The 21,733-nt window shown below is 40.2% G+C and overlaps 1 protein-coding gene across 1 annotated transcript in view; it reads left to right on the top strand.

Annotated features, from left to right (window-relative positions):
- asb16 (ankyrin repeat and SOCS box containing 16) overlaps positions 1-20,041 on the top strand; it is a 28,147-nt gene extending 8,106 nt beyond the window's left edge. Inside the window, exons 2-5 of the mRNA XM_060848791.1 lie at positions 6,376-6,643; positions 8,882-9,374; positions 11,924-12,037; positions 19,557-20,041. Of these exons, the coding sequence (XP_060704774.1) occupies positions 6,376-6,643; positions 8,882-9,374; positions 11,924-12,037; positions 19,557-19,742 (1,061 nt within the window). The 3' untranslated portion in view covers positions 19,743-20,041. The remainder of the gene's footprint in view (positions 1-6,375; positions 6,644-8,881; positions 9,375-11,923; positions 12,038-19,556) is intronic.
- The last annotated feature ends 1,692 nt before the right edge of the window (positions 20,042-21,733 follow it).

Below are 21,733 nucleotides of genomic sequence, written 5' to 3'. Positions count from 1 at the left end.
TGTTTCTAATGTTTGGCTCTCCCAGTGTCTCAGTTACCTCCTATTTCACAATGATTTTGAAAGCATCTCCTTACTTGGTAAAAGGCAGATACAAAATGTTCATTTAGAATTTTACTCCCTCTGTGCACAAATCCCTTTTTACAACCTAATTGACTACTGTTATTTTTATCACCCTTTTACAACTTATAAGCCTATCGAAGACTTTTGATTTCCTTTTTTATATTTGCTTCCAGTCTCTTCTAATTTTCTCTATTTGTTGTTCCTGCTTCCTTTTCACCTGTCATATGTATTTTTGTTTGGCTTTATTTGGTTCTACTCTGTTATCCATTCTCCCTTATGGAAGTGTACACTGGCTGAACCCAACTTAAAGGTAACCTATTGTATAGTTGCCAGCCAATATTTGATTATAAATTAACTGGTCCAGATCTGCTCTGATATTTTGAATTTGGCGCTCTGCTAATTATTTTTATTGTGAATTGCTCCTTGTTCTTTCTCATATCTAACCAAACCCTTTTGATACTATGATCACTATCTCCTAAGTCATTCCCCTCTGATACTTCATTTCCATTTCATTTCCCCAAATCAGACCCAGCAAATCCCCCTTCCTTATGCAAAAAGAACATCCTCATCTTAAAAATATCATTTTAAAAAATGATCAGTTTTCAAATTTCCAATCAACCCAGCATCTGTAACCTTATTGAAAAAGAGGGAATTTTATATTGGAATAGAAAAATGAGTTCTGGATTTTCATTGGTTTTGTGTGGGGAAAAATGTGTCAGACTTTCACTCCTAATTGCTGTGGATCTGATTGAAGAATGTGCCCACTCTTCTAAAATGCCACTGCCAAAGGAAATAACTTTTCTTTACCTACCTTATTGCATTTTTTGAAACACCTATTCTTCCATATTTTTACAAGTTTTGACATGTTAAGGGGAAATTTCTGTGGTAAAAATCTTAACAGTATCTAATTTGAAAGATGAGTTTTGTCATCTGTGCTTATTTTTAGACAGAAAATGTCTTTCTATCTCAATGTTGTATACCATACAATAAATACTTGTAGACAAAGTCCAGACATACATATTCTTGTGGGATGGTTATTGCAACCAACTACCACTATTAGATTCTGCTTTATACTTTCTTACCCACAAAATGCATGCATTCAGTCCCAGATCAAGCTGGGTTTGCAGGCTGTAGTTAAAGATATTTTTATCAATCAGTTCAGGTGTGTTATGACACACCTCTGGGGCAGATGGATTTTGAACATGAGAATTGTCTTATTGATATTTCCTAATCAGTCTGTTCAGGGCTTTTATTACACACCTCTGTTGCAAATGAGACTTGAATCTGGGGACTCTCCTATGTTCAAGGGTATTACCACTGTGTTATGAGAGTCTGCTTTCTATACATATGAATGCAACTGACTAATTAGTTCACAATTCCTGCTTACCATTTAACTTTAACTGCAGGGTATTTATCATTCTATTAACAAAGTTAAATACTCACACTTGGCACCCTGAGGATCATCCTTGCCCAGGGTCTGTTCTGCAGATGGAATCCGGGGTGTTGGTTTTTGCTTGGATGTATTATTCTTTCTGCACAATAGACAAAATGCAAAATTCATGGCAGGATTTTAGAAGCTGTAGCCTTTTGGAATGTTCAAACCTGCCAGTTATCTGCCAATCATAGCTTCCTACAAAACAAAGTTAAAAATCACACAACACCAGGTTATAGTCCATCAGATTTAATTGAAAGCACTAGCTTTTGGAGTACTGCTCCTTCATCAGGTGATTGTGGAGGATTTTTAATTTTGTACACCCCAGTCTAACACCGGCATCTCCAAATCATCCAACAAAACATACTGTTAAGTGACAAGAGACAAGAATATTCCAATATCAAACCAAATTTGTATTCCCTGTGGAAAACCTTGTCTGTTCAAACTCATTTTTAACTATATAGCTAATAAGTACAGGGAAGCAGCCCTTCAGAGAGTAAAGAGCATCTTCCATTAGAATTGCTTGGCTGTTACTGACAGTAGTGTCATTCATATTAATCATATCAATGACCAGTAGATATTCTAATGGGAAGTACTGGATGTTTATTCATTAATGTGTTGGTAGAACAGACTGGTCATGCATATTCTGTGAGGAAGGAGGGGTTGAGGCTTTGATTGAGTTTATGATTTCAAATAATTTTTTTATATTTTGCTCCAGTTGAAGGGTTCCAATGTTGAGTTTCACTGCTGCAGTTTTGTATGACTGGGCATTAGGCATCAAGATGCAGACCCTGGACAAAAGGAAGAAGGATCATTGTTATTTTAGGCTTCCATGTTGTGAGATAAATATTTATTGTATATTAATTGTGTTCAATTGTACTTAAACGGTGAACATGAACTGGGGATTCACATGCACCCTGGTAAATATAAACCAGTTGAACCTATGATTGTTTTGGTGAGGAAGTGTATGTTTGTAATGTGGAACATTGTCAATAAATGCTTTGAAGAGTTTATAAGGGTTGGTTTGAGCTCTATTCCCTCCCCACCTGGTTTTCTGGAATGTAACAAAATCAGCAATGTAATGAGTTTTAGTTTCAAATCCAGTAACCATGATAACCAACCTTGGGCTTAGTTGTAGTGTACATAGAACATAGAACATTACAGCGCAGAACAGGCCCTTCGGCCTTCCATGTTTCACCAACCTATGAAATTAATTTGATGCCTATCTAACCTACACCATTCCATTATTATCCATATGTCCAATGCCCATTTTAATGCCCTTTATATCAGTGAATGTGCTACTGTTGCAGGCAGGCCATTCTACGTCCTTACTACTCTCTGAGTAAAGAAACTACTCTGATATCTGTCTTAAATCTATCACCCCACAATTTAATGCCCTCGTGTTAGCCTTCACCATCTGAGGAAAAAGACTGTCACTGTCCATCCTATCTAACCCTCTGATTATCTTATACGTCTCGATTAAGTCACCTGTCAACCCTCTTCTCTCCAATGAAAACAGCCTCAAGTCCCTCAGCCTTTCCTCATAAGACCTTCCTTCCATATCAGGCAACGTCCGAGTAAATCTCCTCTGAACCCCTTCCAAAGTTTCCACATCCTTCCTGTATTGCGGTGATCAGAACTATATGCAATACTCCAGGTGTGGCCTTATCAATGTCTTGTACATCTGAAGCATGACCTCGTGGCTCCAAAACTCAACCCCCATACCAATAAATACCAACACATCACACAGCTTCTTAACAACTCTATAAACTTGGGTGGCAACTTTCAGGGATTTATGCACCTGAACACTGAGATCACTTGTTCATCTACACTGCAAAGAATTTTACTATTAGCCCAGTACTCTGCATTCCTGTTACTTCTTCCGAAGCAAAGTATCTCACATGTTTCCGCGTTAAACTCCATTTACCACTTCTCAGTCCAGCTCTGCAACTTATCTATGTCCCTCTGTAACCCACAACATCCTTTGGCACTATCCACAACTCTGCCTACCTTAGTGTCATCCACTAATTTACTAACACATCCTTCTATGTCCACAACCAGATCATTTATAAAAATGACAAACAGCAGTGGCCCCAAAACAAATTCTTGTGGTACCATACAAGGATTAATTTTTCCCATCAACCACCACCCTCTGTCTTCATTCAGCTAGCCAATTTCTGATCCAAACCGCTAAATCACCTTAATTTCAAAACTCCGCATTTTGTGCAATAGCCTACTGTGTAGAACCTTATCAAACACCTTACTGAAATCCATATACACCACATCAACCACTTTACCTTCATCCACCTGTTTTGTCACCTTCTCAAATAACTCAACAAGGTTAGTGAGGCACGACCTACCCTTCACAAAATTGTGTTGATTATCCCTAATTAAATTATTCCTTTCCAGATGATTATAAATCCTATCTCTTAGAATATTTTCCAACACCTTACTCACAACCGAAGTAAGGCTCACTGGCCTATAATTACCAGGATTGTCCCTACTCCCCTTCTTAAACAAAGGAACAACTTCAGTCTTCTGGCACTACACCTGTCAACAATGATGACATAAAGACCAAAGCTAAAGGCTGTGCAATCTCCTCCCTAGCTTCCCTGAGAATCTGAGGATAAATCTCATCCAGCCCAGGGGTGTTATCTATTTTCAGATCTTCCAAAATTGCTAAATCCTCATCTTTGTCTATCTCAATTCCATCTAATCTAGTAGCCTGTACCTCCGTATTCTCACTAACATTGTCTTTTCCAATGTGAATACTGACAAAAAGTATTCATTACATGCTTCCCCAATGTCCTCAGATTCCACACACAACTTCCCACTACTATCTTTGATTGACCCTAATCTTACTCCAGTCATTCTTTTATTCCTGATATACCTATAGAAGGCCTTGGTTTTCCCTGATCCTATCCACCAACAGCTTTTCATGTCCTCTCCTGGCTCTTCTTAGCCCTCTCTTTAGATCTTTTCTGGCTAACTTATAATTCTCAGCCCCCTAACTGAACCTTCACACCTCATCCTCACATAAGCCTTATTCTTCCTCTTAACAAGAGCTTCAACGTCTTTAGTAAACCTTGGCTTCCTCTCTCGACAACTATCTCCCTGCCTGATAGGTATATACTAATCAAGGACCCGCGTAGCTGTTCCTTGATTGAGCTCCACATTTCAAGTGTCCATCCTGTGCAGTTTCCTTCCCCATCCTATGCATCCTAAATCTTGCCTTATCGCATCATTATTGCCTTTCCCCCAGTTATACTTCTTTCCCTGAGGTATATACCTATCCCTGCCCATTTCTATTGTAAACATAACCAAATTATGGTCACTATTGCCAAAGTGCTCGCCTACCTCCAAATCTAACACCTGGCCAGGTTCATTCCCCATTACCAAATCCAATATGGCATTGCCTCTTTTTGGTCTATCTACTTACTGTGTCAGAAAACCCTCCTGCACACATTGAACAAAAACTGACCCATCTAAACTACTTGAACTATAGTTTTCCCAGTCAATATTGGAGATGTTAAAGACCCCCATAACAATTACCCTGTTATTCTCGCTCCTATCGAAATCATCTTTGCTATCCTTTCCTTTACATCCCTGGAACAATTCAGAGGCCTATAGAAAACTCCCAACAGGGTGACCTCACCTTTCCTGTTTCTAACCTCAGCCCAAACTACCTCAGTGGATGAGTTCTCAAGTGTTATCTCAGGTGCTGTAATGCTACCCTTGATGGACAATGCCACATCCCCACCTCACCTTTTATCATCTTCTCTGTTCTTACTGAAACATCTAAAATCCTGGAATCTGCAACAACCATTCCTGTCCCTCCTCTAGCCATGTCTCTGAAATGGCCACAACATCGAGATCCCATGCTTCAGTCAAAACACACAGGTAAATGTCTTAGTCTGGGGACTGGAGCAAATAATATGGATGACAGCTCTGTGCATTATAATGGAGATTCTGTCTTTTGCTTCTGTCTGTCCTCACAGGAAAGTATAAAATAACCTCTTGCATTAGCTGAAGAAGAGAAATGAAATTCTCCCACTTTCATTGCTTGTTAAGTATTTGAAAGACAAAACTGCAGAGAAAGAATAGGGAAGTGTATTAAAAATGTTGCTCTTTGAAAGGGCTGGTATAGACTTGATGGGCCACAATAGGTCCCTCTGCTAAATTATTCACTATTATACATCCTTCAACCAAACAAAAACCAGATTATCTGGTACTTACCTCAGGGCAGGAACTTGGAATAAACAATTATGTTTCCATGTTTCCCTATATTAATAAAGCTGACTATATTTCAAAAGTTCTTCAATGGCTGTAGGAGGTGCATTTTTAGCAAAAGTCTTTCTTACCTGATTGGTTTGCACACAGAATCTGGCTGAAGTTAAAAGCGAAGTGAGTGGGTGCTTTTGCAATTGTTTTGGGAAAACATCAGTTATTACAAAGTGAAGACAAAGTTTCAATTTAGTAATAAAAGGGAAAAGAGCTCTGGAGAGCAGGAAGGTAGATTTTTTGACCAACACCATTCTAGACTAGAGGACGAGTCAATAGGTTATATGATTTCTATTATATTTACAATTCTGAGAACAATAAAATTGAATTCCTGCTATAATAAATTTACAACACGTCTTCAAATTTAACTCCACCTTGCAGTCATCATACTATTCCTAGAATAACTTTTGTTGTGAACTTTTACTGATTGATGTAGGCTTAATTTTGCTCTGTCCTACATTCAGAAGGCTTCTTCAGTCAAACAATTTCTTTTAGTCATGGTCAATTTAATAAAGTTGCAGTATTATACACCCGTTTGAGGCCTTACCAGATATGCTTTGCAATGCATTTTAATGGTCATATGATCTATTTTTGTATTGCAGATCTTTGGTCACTGATCTCCAAACAGAAGCAGACATCTGCACTTCATATTACTGCAGAGCGAGGACATACAGCTTGTGTGAAACACCTGTTGGGACATGGTGCTGATGTAAATGCTTCCCCTGGAGGAGCAACTGCCTTGCATACTGCCTGCGCCAATGGCCACACTGAATGCGTCCAACTTTTGCTCAGTATTGGTGCTAATCCCAATGCAATCTCTGAAGATGGGTATGCTCCTTTGCACCTGTGCACCAGTCCCCAGACCTTTCTGTAAGTATGTTTCTTGGTTACACATTGTTATATTGCAGCTGATCGCTAGCGCAAAGAGCTCTTTTTTCTCTGTGCTTAGATGTAGAACTCAGGACATTCGAGAAATGCACAGTATAATGTTTCTATGTATACATATATCCCAATGTTAGGAAACCAAGTAACAGAGATGATATTAACTCTTTAACTGTATTTTTATAGCAAATATAAACATAGGTCCAAGTCCACATCAGTAAAATACATGTATAGATATCAAAATGTGCACTACTGTTGCATGAAAGTTGCCATTAAACACTACGATGCACTTTACCCAATACTTCCTCATGCCATATCTGACCTCAATCAAAGCAGCTTGAGTATGAAGTAAAATTGAATAAGGTGATTCCTTGGAAAGGTGAGGAAGAGGATGTTGCTGCACTAATCAACTGGATTGCTATTCCATATTATTTCACGTCTGGCAATAAGGTCAATGAGGTAGCAAGGACAATAGTTCACTTTTATTTTAAATGCCTCAGGACATTCCAATGTGTTTCACAGCTAATGAATAATTGTTAAAGTACAGTCACTGTTGATTAATATTTAAACATGGAATAAATTTCCATTGACCAAGGTCTAGCAAATGAGTCAACTGATTACATTTTTGTTTGGTGGTTGAGGAATAACTTTATTATGTCACTAGAGGGACTTGCTGCCTCTTCACTGAAGACTGCTAGAAGAACTTTTGCATAATCTGAACAGCCATAGGCCTTCCATTCAGTATCTGGCATTTATAACGATGAGGCCATCCTTCAGTGTTGCACACAAGTGCCAGTCTAGAGTCTGTGCTCAAGTCCTGCACCACAGAAGTAAGAATACTATTACTGAGTCAAGCTGACACTAGTGTCTCTTTACCTGCTCATCTTTCATCTTATTTAGGATACAGAGGGCAGAATGTGTGTAAAATAAATCTGAACTGTACTGTGATCAGTGGTTGGAGATGCAGTGAGACTACCCATTGCTATTATCCTCCACATTGCTGTACGGTTTCTTCTGCATCCTTCTGCAACATGCCCAATTTCAGGCAGCTGAGGAAAATTTAAATTTAGATGGTGAATTGTCTTTGTCAAGTGTTCTCATTTCAAGTTTTTTTTAATGAATTTAAGTTAGAAATTGTAGAATGAGTGCATATATGAAATGGCACCTGCTTCTGATTCATGTCACTGAATGAGCAATCAAAGGGGCTGAACTAATGAGCAGAGACATGACTATTCTAGGGGACACAGTTTAGAAGTAAACTGTTTTCCACTTAATATAGAGGAAAGGAGGAGTCTATTTTTCTCTGAGAAGACCAAGAATCTTTGAAACCTTCTTCACCAGAGAGTGATGGAAGCTGTGTAATTGAATGCTTTCACAGCTGAGGTAGATAGATTTATGACCAAGCTGGAGTTAAAGGTTATTGCGGGTATGCGGGAATATGAATTTGAGGCCACAATCAGATCAACCATGATCATGTTGAATGGTGGAGAAGATTAGAGGGGTTGCTTCTGCTTTGAATTTGTGTGGTTGTACGTACTTCCACTGTACTGAAGATTCTGTCAATTAAATAAATCAGGAATAAAGAGCTAGCATCAGTAACTAATACTAAGTAGTTCATTATATTGTCATTTTAGGGAAGAAAATCTTTGTCCTTACTTGGTTTGGGACTTCAGGCCAGTGGCTGACTCTGAACTGCCCTCGGAAATGGCCTAACAAGCTATCAGGGAATAGGCAATAAACATGTCGCCTACATCTTGTGAATGAATAGAAAAATAGCGAAACATATCAAATGCAATAAACAACATCAATGATCATGCGTAACTTTTAATACTTTCCCCTTATTCTTGCCCTGAAAATCAGAGCTAAATAAGTATAAATATCTATGAATATATATGAGGATTTCAGGCAAACATTTTTCACCCAGAGGCTGGTGGGAATCTGGAGTGCGCTGCCTGGAAGCAGAGGTTAAAAGGGTTAAAAATACTTGGATGATGATATGAAATGTCATAACATTCAAGGCTATGGGGTAACTGCAGGAAAGTGCCATTAGTATAGATTTAGATTACTTTTTGTCAGTGCAGATTCAATAGGTCAAAGGGCTTATTCTGTACTGTATGGTTTTGTGATTCAGTATATAACACCAACATCAGGGACAGTAAAAGAACATTCTCGAAATTGAAGAAATGCTTTTGATATGTATCATCTAATTCTCCATGTGCATTTCAGATGTGCTAAGCTCCTGTTGGAACACAATGCCAGAGTTAATCTGCAGACCAAAGACAGAGAGAATACACCACTTCATATAGCTGCAAAGCATGGCTTAGACAAACATGTGGACCTTTACCTGAACTATTGTGCTCACAGTCACAAGAAGAACCGAGAAGGCGAAACTGCTCTAAATGCTGCGTGCTCCTATGCTGACAAGCCTGAGGCTTTTGGCAGATATTACAAAGTCTGTAAAATGTTGATTAATTGGGGAGCCAATGTGAAAACTGCTGGGAAAAAAAATCACACACCACTCCACAATGCCTGTGGGAACGGGCACCCCGATATTGTCGAGCTTTTGTTGTTGCATGGTGCCTCTGTAAATGCCAAGAACAGTGCTGGCTACACCCCAATGGACTGCATTTTACAAGCTGTTGAAGATTACTTGGAACAGCATCCTGAACGAATTGTTGTAGATCTGTTGAACTATGGTGCAGGTCCTGTTGACCCAAAGGTATTCTGACTTTGCAATTAATGTGTGATGTGAAGCTGTGTCATGGAGCTGTTAAACAGTTTTTGGGCTGAGAAGTAACATGCACAGGGGATACTAGTCTGAATGTAGCTGTCCACAAACCCGCAAGAACAAGTGTGACTTTAGTTTTATAGACCACCCAGAATAATATTAAGTAGTGTTTAAAAATGTGTTATTTACAATCCCTTGAATTTTGTGCCTGGTAAGCTAAATGTGATAGCTAGCCCCATGGTATTTGACTAGTGCTGAAATATTGGTGTGATTGCTTGTCAAATATATCAGTGAAAGTTTTCCTTTTGTGACTTTTTCCTCTCCTGTTCTCCTAAAGGGTTTTATGAACTTGCAAATTGGGAGTAGAAATAGGCTATTTAGCCAGTTGAGCCTGCTCTGCCATTCAGTAAGGTGGTGTTAGTGTTTTGTTAGTGTTACGAATCACACATTCCCATCAACCATGATATCCTTTGATTTCTTTTCCTAACACAAACCTAGTTCCAAAGAAGAGTTATGGGACTCAAAACTTAACTCTGTTTTCCTCTGTCCACAAATGCTACTGAGTTTACTGTCTTTATTTCAGAATCTATCAAAACTCCACCTTAAAAATATTCAAGGACCCTGCCTCTCCTGTGTTCTGAAGCAGAGAGTTTCAAAATCTCACAGCGTTCGAAGAGACAAAAATCTCCTCATCTCTATTCTGAAAGGGTGACTCTAATTTTAAAATGGTACACTTTAGTCCTGGACTCCCTTACAAGAGGAAACATCTCCTCCATATCTATCTTGTCAAGACCATTCAGAATCTTTTATATTTCAGTCAGATCACTCTTCACTGTTCTGAACCCCAGAGTTGAACAAGCCCTGTCTATCAAACCTTTCTTTATAAGACAACTTACTCATTTCCTCATAATAAACCTGAATCTCCTACAATGTACTTACATCCTTCCTTAAATGAGAACAAAATTGTAGTCTCACCAAGGCTTGATATAATTGAAACAAAACACCTTTATTTTTATATTCATTTCTTCCTGTAATGAAGAATAGTATTCCATGGTCTTAATTACCTGCTGTACCTACAAACTAACTTCATTATGACTCATGCACTGGAGCACCTCGACCTTTCTAGAACATTGCCCCAGTTCAGTTATTCTCCATTTAAATAATGCTTTTCTAAATTCTTCCTGTCAAAGTGAAGTACTTCATATTTTCCCATATTATATTTCCATCTGCCCAAATTTTACCCACTCACCTGACCTGTCTATATTGTATGCAACCTCATTATGTTATGTTTGCAGCATACTTTCCTAACTATCTTTGTGTCATTTAGCTACCATGCCTTGGCTCCTCTCATTCAAGTCACTGATATAAATGATAAAAAAGTTGAGGTCCTAGCAGAGACTCCTGCAGATCCCAGCTGTCACATTTGTCAATGTGAAAAGAACCCCGTTTATGCAAACTGTTTTATTTTCTGTCAGATAGCCAGTCTTCTATCTATGTTATAAACTATCACCTGTACTGTGAGTGCCTTAGCTTGTTGGCCTTTTGCTTGCTATTGTTGCTGTTGACTGATTGTGAGAGGAAAAAGATATAAAAGAGACCTAAGGGTACGTGTATAGAATGAGCTGCCTGAGGAAGTGGTGGAGGCTGGTACAATTGCAACATTTAAAAGACACCTGGATGGGTATATGAATAGGAAGGGTTTAGAGGGATATGGGCCAATTTCTAGCAGGTGGGACTAGATTGGGTTGGGATATCTGGTCGGCATGGACAAGTTGGACCGAAGGGTCTGTTTCTGGTCTGTGCAACTCTATGACTCTATGATTGCACTTTTGTATCTTCTCAATGTTGCTATTATCCATGCCTAAACCTCATAAAGTGTTGCTGATTATTAAACCACCTAACATACACTCAATCCAGTCCTCACCTGATATCCATACATAACATTTCGAATCAATATTGTTGGGTCAAACTCACACTGATATTCTCCCTCTCTACACTTTAATTTGTGATTCTCCTGCTCCCTCATTGACTAAGATCATTTCAGCTGAAAATGTGTTGCTGGTTAAAGCACAGCAGGTCAGGCAGCATCCAAGGAACAGGAAATTTGACGTTTCGGGCCAGAGCCCTTCATCAGGAATGGCTGATGAAGGGCTGATGAAGATTCCTGATGAAGGGCTCTGGCCCGAAACGTCGAATTTCCTGTTCCTTGGATGCTGCCTGACCTGCTGTACTTTAACCAGCAACACATTTTCAGCTCTGATCTCCAGCATCTGCAGACCTCACTTTTTACTCGAAGATTTTAACCTACTGCGAATCCTCTTGCTAAGATCATTTCACTCAATATTGGTCTGGAATGAAACCTGGGAGTTTCTTAGTCTGTGTACGGTTCAGTTCTTCATTTAGCCCTCACCATACTTCTACAATTTGTCATAAAGCCGTAATGCTTGAACCTCTAGTATTTCTTCCATTGGGTTTAATGTTTATATGATAATCAGCAGTTCAGATCAAATGTAATGATGCACAATTTGTGTACTTTTTAGATGCTTAAACAATGTGCAGTGTCTCCACGGACAATGGAAGCTCTGTTAAATACCTATGAGGTTATTCCACTTTGTGACTCTTGGATTGAGTCGGTACCCCTTGATGTATGGCAGGTACGTGCAGTAGAATGATACCTTAATTAGCAATCTCTACACATTCTACAGTTAGTACTGGAGATTGGTGAAGCAAACATATTTTTTAATCATTGAGAATAAAGCACTAAATGTAACTATTTTATGTCAATGATAAACTCATAAGAGAACATTTACAGTGGAAGTATTGTCATCACTGCTGATGCTGATAGTATCCTTTCTGATATACTTTATTTAAACTAAAAAATACTTAAATGAATGGTTTAATTCCTCAGATTAGTACTGTTGTACTTGACCTATCCTAAATGGAGGATTCTGAATGCAGGGAATAAACAGGCTTTGTAAGGGTCAGATGTATAATAAATATCCGAACTATTGACTTCAAGCTGCAAATGTGTTGCTGGTCAAAGCACAGCAGGTCAGGCAGCATCTCAGGAATAGAGAATTCGACGTTTCGAGCATAAGCCCTTCATCAGGAATAAGAGAGAGAGAGAGCCAAGCAGGCTAAGATAATACAGGTCAGTGGGCCAAACTACCACCGCGCCTCCCTTGTCTGCGGGTTTGATGGTGCTGTGCAGAGGAGATGACCTGGGGGGTGCAGTGAGAGAGGGACTCACTGAAATCCTTGTAGAGGGAGGAAGAGAGCTTCTTCAAGGAAGGCATCCTTGTAAGAGGATTCGCAGTAGGTTAAAATCTTCGAGTAAAAAATGAGGTCTGCAGATGCTGGAGATCACAGCTGCAAATGTGTTGCTGGTCAAAGCACAGCAGGTCAGGCAGCATCTCAGGAATAGAGAATTCGACGTTTCGAGCATAAGCCCTTCATCAGGAATAAGAGAGAGAGAGAGCCAAGCAGGCTAAGATAATACAGGTCAGTGCGCCAAACTACCACCGCACCTCCCTTGTCTGCGGGTTTGATGGTGCTGTGCAGAGGAGATGACCTGGGGGGTGCAGTGAGAGAGGGACTCACTGAAATCCTTGTAGAGGGAGGAAGAGAGCTTCTTCAAGGAAGGCATCCTTGTAAGAGGATTCGCAGTAGGTTAAAATCTTCGAGTAAAAAAATGAGGTCTGCAGATGCTGGAGATCACAGCTGCAAATGTGTTGCTGGTCAAAGCACAGCAGGTCAGGCAGCATCTCAGGAATAGAGAATTCGACGTTTCGAGCATAAGCCCTTCATCAGGAATAAGAGAGAGAGAGAGCCAAGCAGGCTAAGATAATACAGGTCAGTGCGCCAAACTACCACCGCGCCTCCCTTGTCTGCGGGTTTGATGGTGCTGTGCAGAGGAGATGACCTGGGGGGTGCAGTGAGAGAGGGACTCACTGAAATCCTTGTAGAGGGAGGAAGAGAGCTTCTTCAAGGAAGGCATCCTTGTAAATTGACTTCAAGGGTCAACTCTTTTATACTGAGATTGGTTCGCGTGTGGAATGAAAAAAGCCATGCCTTTTAAATTTGGGGGTAGCATCACATATATCAACCATTAGATTGCAAAATTTGTCAAAACACAAATTACAGATGAATAGCTGGAGGTAACTTCTGCAATCAAATAATCATATTCCATGTGCCACAAAGACTCTTAAACTTTAAGTGTTGACTGAATGAGAGAGGAGCCAAATATAACTAATAAAAGGCAAACATTCAGCCAAAGACATGGACCAGTGAAAAATTCAGTGGCAACATTTGTTTTTATTTATTCAGGAGATTTGGGTATTTCTGGCTATATCAGCATTTATAGCTTATTGCTAGTTGTCCAGAGGCAGCTAAGAGTCAATCATATTGCTGTGAGTCTGGAGTCATATGCAGGCCAGACCAGCTAAGGATGACAGATTATCTTCCCTAATGGGCATTAGTGAGCCAGATTGGTTTTCACGATATCAACAGTGGTCAGATCGCTTTTTATTCTGGATTTCTCTCCTTTTGGCAGAGTGATCGGCAGAGTGAACATATTTTCTCCTTTTCACACCTATTATTAACATCTATTTTATATCTCCATCATTGCTTCTACCACCATTAACATTCATTTTGTTGTTTACTCTGAGCATCCATCCTTCCCACTCACTCTTCCTCCCTCTTTGTCAACATTTCCCAGAATTTTTCAGTTCCAAAGAGTCATATCAGACACGATACATTAACTGTGTTTCTCTCTCCACAGATGCAGCAAGACCTGCTGAGTTTCTCCAGCATGTTTGATTTCTCATAGAGTCATAGAGATGTACGGCATGAAAACAGACCCTTCGGTCCAACCCATCCATACCGACCAGATATCCCAACCCAATCTAGTCCCACCTGTCAGCACCCAGCCCATATCCCTCCAAACCCTTCCTATTCACGTATCCATCCTAATGCCTGTTAAATGTTGCAATTGTACCAGCCTCCACCACATCCTCTGGCAGCTCATTCCATAAACGTACCACCCTCTGCGTGAAAACGTTGCCCCTTAGGTCTCTTTTATGTCTTTCCCCTCTCACCCTAAACCTATGCCCTCTAGTTCTGGACTCCTTGACCCCAGGGAAAAGACTTTGTCTATTTATCCTCTCCATGCCCCTCAGAATTTTGTAAACCTCTATAAGGTCACCCCTCAGCCTCTGACGCTCCAGGGAAAACAGCCCCAGCCTATTCAACCTCTCCCTATGGCTCAGATCCTCCAACCTTGGCAGCAAACTTGCAAATCTTTTCTGAACCCTTTCAAGTTTCACAACATCTTTCCGATAGGAAGGAGACCAGATTGCATGCAATATTCCAACAGTGGCCTAACCAATGTCCTGTACAGCTGCAACATGACCTCCCAACTCCTGTACTCAATACTCTGACCAATAAAGGAAAGCATACCAAACTCCTTCTTCACTATCCTATCTACCTGCGACTCCACTTTCAAGGAGCTATGAACTTGCTCTCCAAGGTCTCTTTGTTCAGGAACACTCCCTAGGACCTTACCATTAAATGTATAAATCCTGCTAAGATTTGCTTTCCCAAAATGCAGCACCTCGCATTTATCTGAATTAAACTCCATCTGCCACTTCTCAGCCCATTGGTTACCCTCTTCGCTGTCCACTACACTTCCAATTTTGATGTCGTCTGCAAACTTACTAACTGTACCGCTTATGCTCGCATCCAAATCATTTATGTAAATGACAAAAAGTAGAGGGCCCAGCACCGATCCTTGTGGCACTCCACTGGTCACAGGCCTCCTGTCTGAAAAACAACCCTCCACCACCACCCTCTGTCTTCTACCTTTGAGCCAGTTCTGTATCCAAATGGCTAGTTCTCCCTGTATTTCATGAGATCTAACCTTGCTAATCAGTCTCCCATGGGGAACCTAGTCGAACGCCTTACTGAAATCCATATGGATCACATCTACTGCTCTGCCCTCATCAATCTTCTTTGTTACTACTTCAAAAAACTCAATCAAGTTTGTGAGACATGATTTCCCATGCACAAAGCCATGTTGATTATCCCAAATCAGTCCTTGCCTTTCCAAGTACATGTTCATCCTGTCTCTCAGGATTCCCTCCACCACTGAGGTCAGGTTCACCAGTCTGTAGTTCCCTGGCTTGTCTTTACCACCTTCTTAAACACCATGTTTGCCAATCTCCAATCTTCCGGCACCTCACCTGTGACTATCGATGATACAAATATCTCAGCAAGAGCCCCAGCAATCACTTTTTTAGCTTCCTACAGAGTTCTTGGGTACACCTGATCAGCTCCTGGGGATTTATCCACCTTTAACTGTTTCAAGGCATCCAGCACTTCCTCCTCTGTAATATGGACATTTTGCAAGATGTCACCATCTATTTCCCTACAGTCTATATCTTCCATATCCTTTTCCACAGTCAATACTGATGCAAAATATTCATTTAGTATCTCCCCCATTTTCTGTGGCTCCACACAAAGATTGCCTTGCTGATCTTTGAGGGGCCCTATTCTCTCCCTAATTATGCTTTTGTCCTTAATGTATTTGTAAAAACCCTTTGGATTTTCCTTAATTCTATTTCCAAAGCTATCTCATGTCCCCTTTCTGCCCTCCTGATTTCCCCCTAAGTATACTCCTACTTCCTTTGTACTCTTCTAAGGATTCACTCGATCTATCCTGTCTATACCTGACATATGCTTCCTTCTTTTTCCTCAGAGCAGTTGTTTTGGGAATCTGGTGTCAGGTGTTTGACAGACGTGTCTCATCCAACAGAACTGGTGTAGAAATGATTACCACTCAAATGCTGCACAAATTGGCTTGTGGGAAGACAGCGCTGTTGGACTCCCTTCCTCCACTTGATTTGGAGGATCTTGCAAAGGCACTGCTGGTGACAAGAACATGAGACCATAAGAAATAGGAGTCGGCCATTCAGCTCCTCAAGGCAGCTCCACCTTTCAGTAGGATCATGGCTGATGTGACCTTCCTAATGTCCACTTTCCTGCCCTTTTCCTGTATTCCTTGGTTTTCCTACTGATCAAGAAACCATCTATCTCTGTCTTGAATATACATAAGGACTCTGCCCCATAACTGTGATGCAAGGAGTTTGGAAGAGTCATAATCCATTAAGAGGGTTCCTTCTAATCTCAGTCATAAATTGGTGCCCCTTTATTTTGAGATTAGGACCTCCAGTCTGAGATTCTTCCATGAGGGGAAATATTCTCTAAACATTTACCCTATCAAGCACTTTTAGCATCCTATATGTTTCAATGAAGTCACCTCTTCTCAACTCCAGTGAGTAGAATCCCAACCTGTTTCACCTTTGCTCATAAAACAACCCCCCCATGCCAGAGATAATCCCAGTGAACCTTCTCTGAACTGCTTCCAATGAAATGATATCTTTCCTTAGATAAGGGGACCAAAAATGCTCATAATACTTCAAATATTGTCTCACCAGCACCTTGTACGGTTGCAGTAAAATTTTCCGAGTCTTATACTCCAGCTTTCTTGAAATAAAGGCTGACATTCCATTCGCCTTCCTGATTAACTGCTACACCTGTGTGCTACCTTTCTGTGTTTCATGCACAAATCCCTTTGTGTTACAGTTTTTCTCCATTTAAGTGATACTTTGTTCTTTTGTTCTTCCTTCCAAAATGAACAACTTCTCATTTCCCACATGATACCCTATTGGTCAACTCATTGCCCATTTACTTAACCTTTCAATATCTCTATAAATTGTTTGTATCCATTTCTCAACCTGCCTTTCAACATATTTTTGTGTCGTCTACAAATTTGGCTGCAATACATTCACTTCCCACCTCCAAGTCAACATATATGTAAACAGTTGTGGTTCCAGCACTGATCCCTGTGGAATACCACTGGTTACGGGACAGCAGCCTGAAAAACATTCCTTATCCCTATTCACCATTTCCTGCCCATCAGCCAATTCTCTATTCTTGTCAATATCCTGCCTCTAACAGCATCGGCTCTTGTTCTTCTAACATTTTGTGAGGGGCCTTGTTGAACACTTTCAGGTAGTCCAAATATAACAAATTTTCTGGACCACCTCTATCTAACCTGGTTGAGACTTGCTCAAAAATCTCTAATAAATAATAGGATCCCTACAATGCAGTAGAGGCCATTCATCCCATAGAATCTGCACCTCCAAAGACCATCCACCCAGATTCAGCATATCCCAACCCTGGACTTCACAGGGCAATTTAGCCTGGACAATCCACCTGCACATCTTTGGATTGTGGGAAAACTGGTGCACCTGGAGGAAACCCATGCAGACCCAGAAAGAATGTGTAAACTCCACACAGACGGTCATCCGAGGATGGAATCAGACCTGGGTCCCTGGTGCTGTGAGGCAGCAGCACTAATCACTGAGCCACCATGCCACTCCCAAGTCAGAGATGATTTCCCTTTCATCAAGCCATGCTGACTCTGTTTGATTAGGTTATGATTTTCCAAATATTCTGCTATTACTTCTTCAACAATTGATTCCAATACTTTTCCAACAACAGATGTTAAACTAATTGGCATATTGATACTTACTTTTTGCTTCCCTTTTTGAAGAGGAGTGTTACATTTGCAGTTTTTCAATCCTCTGGTACTTTTCCAGAATCCAAGGATTTTTTGGGAAAATTACAACCATTATCTCTGTAGCTATCTCCTTGGGGATCCCAGGATGTGAGCCACCAGGGCCAGGGGACTTATCTGCCTTTAACCCCATTAGTTTGTCTCATACTACTTCTTTGGTGATAGTGATAGTACTTAATTCCACATCCATATTCTTTAGAGTTGATGGAATGGTTGAAATATCTTCCACTGTATTTCTTGAATATTTTAAGCTGCTCCCTGTGGGCTGTCAAGTTTCCAAAGCGTATAGAGGAGAATAGTGATGAACTTCAAGAGAACCTACTGACTGGTGGAATGAATGAGCATGTGGCGAGTGAAATTTATGTCATGTAAGAAAGTGTGAAATGGTTTATTTCAGTGTGAAAAATCAAGATCTCAGTATAAATAAAGAACACAGTTCTGGAGAGTAGAATTGTTGAAGCTGATCATAGATTGAGAAAGTTTTTAAAAGAAATTTGCCATCTGGGCTTTCAAAATATTGGGAATGCAAAAGCAAGAAAGCTTTGATCTGCCTTTATAAAACATTAATTTGACGTCGACTGATATATTGTGTCAAATTCTATACACCACACTTCAGGAGGATGTAAAGGCTGAGGGAGGATGCAGAAAAGATTCATTAAAAATGTTTCCAAGGTTGAGAGTTTTAGTTAACTGAATAGGTTTGAGAAATTGGCTTGTTCTTCCTAGGGAAGAGGAGGTCAAGAGGAGATTTGACAGAGGTGTTTAAAAGCATGAGGGGTTAAGGTTGGGCAGATAGAGAGGAATTGTTCCCATTGCCAGAAGGCATTGCCAGAGAGGACACCAATTTAAAGTAATTGTCAAAGGAACCACCAGCAACTTGAGGAAAAACTGATTTCTGCAACAAGTGGTTAGGATCTGTACTGCACTGCCTGAGAGTATGGTCAAAGTGGCTTTGCAAAGGGAGTTGGATAAACACTGAAAGGAAGAAAATTTACAGGGTCATGTGAAAATGCGAAAGGAGCTCCACCTAAACTGTTCATGCAGAGAGTCAGAGTGACCTCACTGGGCCAATTAGATTCTTCCATTGAACAAAGATTTAATTTCATCAATTGGTGTCGTTCCTCTCAGTTGATCCTTGTAGTCTTCATGTGTCTCTAAAATGGGTGTGTACAAACCTCAAAACTATAGACTCAACTCACATTGGAATTGCAAAGTGAAAAGCTAAAATAGTTTTTTACTTAAGAGATTGCATAGATTCTGGATTTTATTTTACTAATAATATCTCTCGTGATAAAGGATATCAACTCTTATTTGTAAAGGAAAAATGTGAAAGCGCAGTGATAGTCTGAAAAATGGTATTCAAGTAAACATTTAATCAATTTTACTGGTTCTGCATAGATGCAATGGGCCAAATGGCCTCCTGCTGTCCTATAAAGTTTTAATTCTACAATCCATCTAATAGTTTTAATTAGTTAATTTATGATAACAGAGTTCACAGAATTGACTTTAAACAAGATCTTTATGCTTTTCTACAGAAACATCAAGTTTTCTATGAATCCATTATACAAATGATCAACAAACCTCGTTCTCTTCAGCATCTTGCACGCTGTGCCTTAAGGAACTATCTTGGAACTAGATGCCATTCAGTGATACCACAACTACAACTTCCAAATAGCTCTGCAGAATTTCTACTGTTGAAGCTTGAAGGCTATATCAAGTGAAGAAGTTTAGAATACTTTGTTACATTTTCTAGGTTTTTCTGAATGAGTCCTCCAGGTTACATGCAACAACTAAAATGTGTTTCTGTGCTTTACTTTGGATTGTTTTTCACAATCTGCCAAATATATTATGCTTATTTATTTGACAGTTTAACTAATACGGGAAGCTTAACTAGTCAACTATGGGAGAAAAATGCCAACTTTCAGTGTGTTGGCAAGAGCCCACATACTATTCCCTTTTCTTCAGTCTGCCACTTAAGAGCAGCAGCTGTTGCCTAATTATAGTTGCAAAAATATTTAGCTTGCCAATTTTTTTCTTCGGCTGAAAGCATTGAGTCTTTCCCTTGCTGTGTTTCAGTATCATGGATGCTAGTCATCATCTTGTAACTCACTCAAGTTTTTTTTAGTCATTCATGTGATGTGGGTAATACTGACAAAGTCAGCATTTAATACCATTTCTGAATGCCTTTGCAAAGACAGTAGTGAGGCGCTTTGAACAACTGTGGTCCATGTGGTATTGATGCATGCAGTGTTGTTCCTAGAGATGTCCAGAGTTTTGAGACAGTGACATTACCTAAACAGTAGTATGTTTCTAAGTCAGGATGTTATGTGATTTGGGAGGTGAACTTTCAGGTGAAGGTGATCCCACATACCTGATTAGACATTTCACAGGAATGTGATACAGCAGAATGGCTTTCCAGGCCATTTCTGCAGGCAAAAAGTCACTTACATTGCTATGGGTCTTAAGTCACATGCAGGCCAGTTTGGGAAAAGATGCCAGATTTGCATCCCGAAAGAACAGGATTGAACCAGATGTGTTTTGGATAGCTTCAGGGTCACCATTATTGATACCATATTGTTATTCCAGATTTAGTTAATTTTAATTTTAATTCTCCAGTTGCCATGTTGTGATTTGAACTCATATCTTCAGATTGTTAGTCCAACTAGAGGGGAGGCCAAATTGGAGTTGGTGCTTGGTAACGAGCCAAGCCAAATGTCAGATCTCTCGGTGATAATGATCACAACTCCCTGACCTTTACTCTAGTAATGGAGAAGGATAGGAGTAGATGGTATGGGAAAGTATTTAATTGGGGGAGGGAGAACTACAATGCTACTAGGCAGGAACTAGGGTGCCTAAATTGGGAACAGATGTTCTCAGTGAAATGCACAGCAGAAATGTGGAGGTTGTTTAGAGAGCACTTGCTGCGAGTGCTGGATAGGTTTGTCCCACTCAGATAATGAAGGAATAGAAAGGGGAAGGAACCTTGGGTGACCAGGAATGTGGAACATCTATTCAAGAGGAAGAAGGAAGCTGACTTAAGGCTGAGGAGGCAAGGATCAGGCAGAGCTCCAGAGGGTTGCAAGGTAGCCAGAAAGGAACTGTAGAATGGACTTAGGAAAGCTAGAAAGGGGCATGAAAAAGCTTTAGTGGGTAGGATTAAGGAAAACCCTAAGGCATCCTACACTTATGTAAGGAAAAGAGGATGGCCAGAGTAAGGGGTGAGCCTGGAGTTGGAAGAGGTAGGGGAGATCTTAATGAATACTTAGCTTCAGTATTCACTACTGAGAGGGACCTTGACGTTTGTGAGGACAGGGTGAAACAGGCTAATATGCTTGAACAGGTCGATGTTAAGAAGGAGGATATACTGAAAATGTTGAAAAATATAAGGATAGAAGAGTCCCCTGAGACAGATGGGATATACCTAAGGTTACTACAGGAACAGATTGCTGTGTTTTTGGTGATGATGTTTGCATCCTTACTGTCCACTGGAGTAGTGCCAGATGATTGGAGGGTTGCAAATGTTAGTCCTCTTTTCAAGAAAGGGAATAGGAATAATCATGGAAATTACAGACCAGTCAGTCTTACTTCTGTAGTGGGCAAAGGAAAGGATTCTGAGCGGCTGGATTTATCATTACTTGGAAAACCATAGTTCGATTAGAGATAGTCAGCATGGCTTTGTGAGGGGCAGATCATGCATCACAAGCCTTATTGA

Source organism: Hemiscyllium ocellatum, chromosome 32 (assembly GCF_020745735.1).
Source record: "Hemiscyllium ocellatum isolate sHemOce1 chromosome 32, sHemOce1.pat.X.cur, whole genome shotgun sequence".
Lineage (NCBI taxonomy): Eukaryota > Metazoa > Chordata > Chondrichthyes > Orectolobiformes > Hemiscylliidae > Hemiscyllium > Hemiscyllium ocellatum.
The sequence above is the reverse complement of the archived record's forward strand: the minus strand, read 5'-3'. Positions and strand labels throughout refer to the sequence as shown.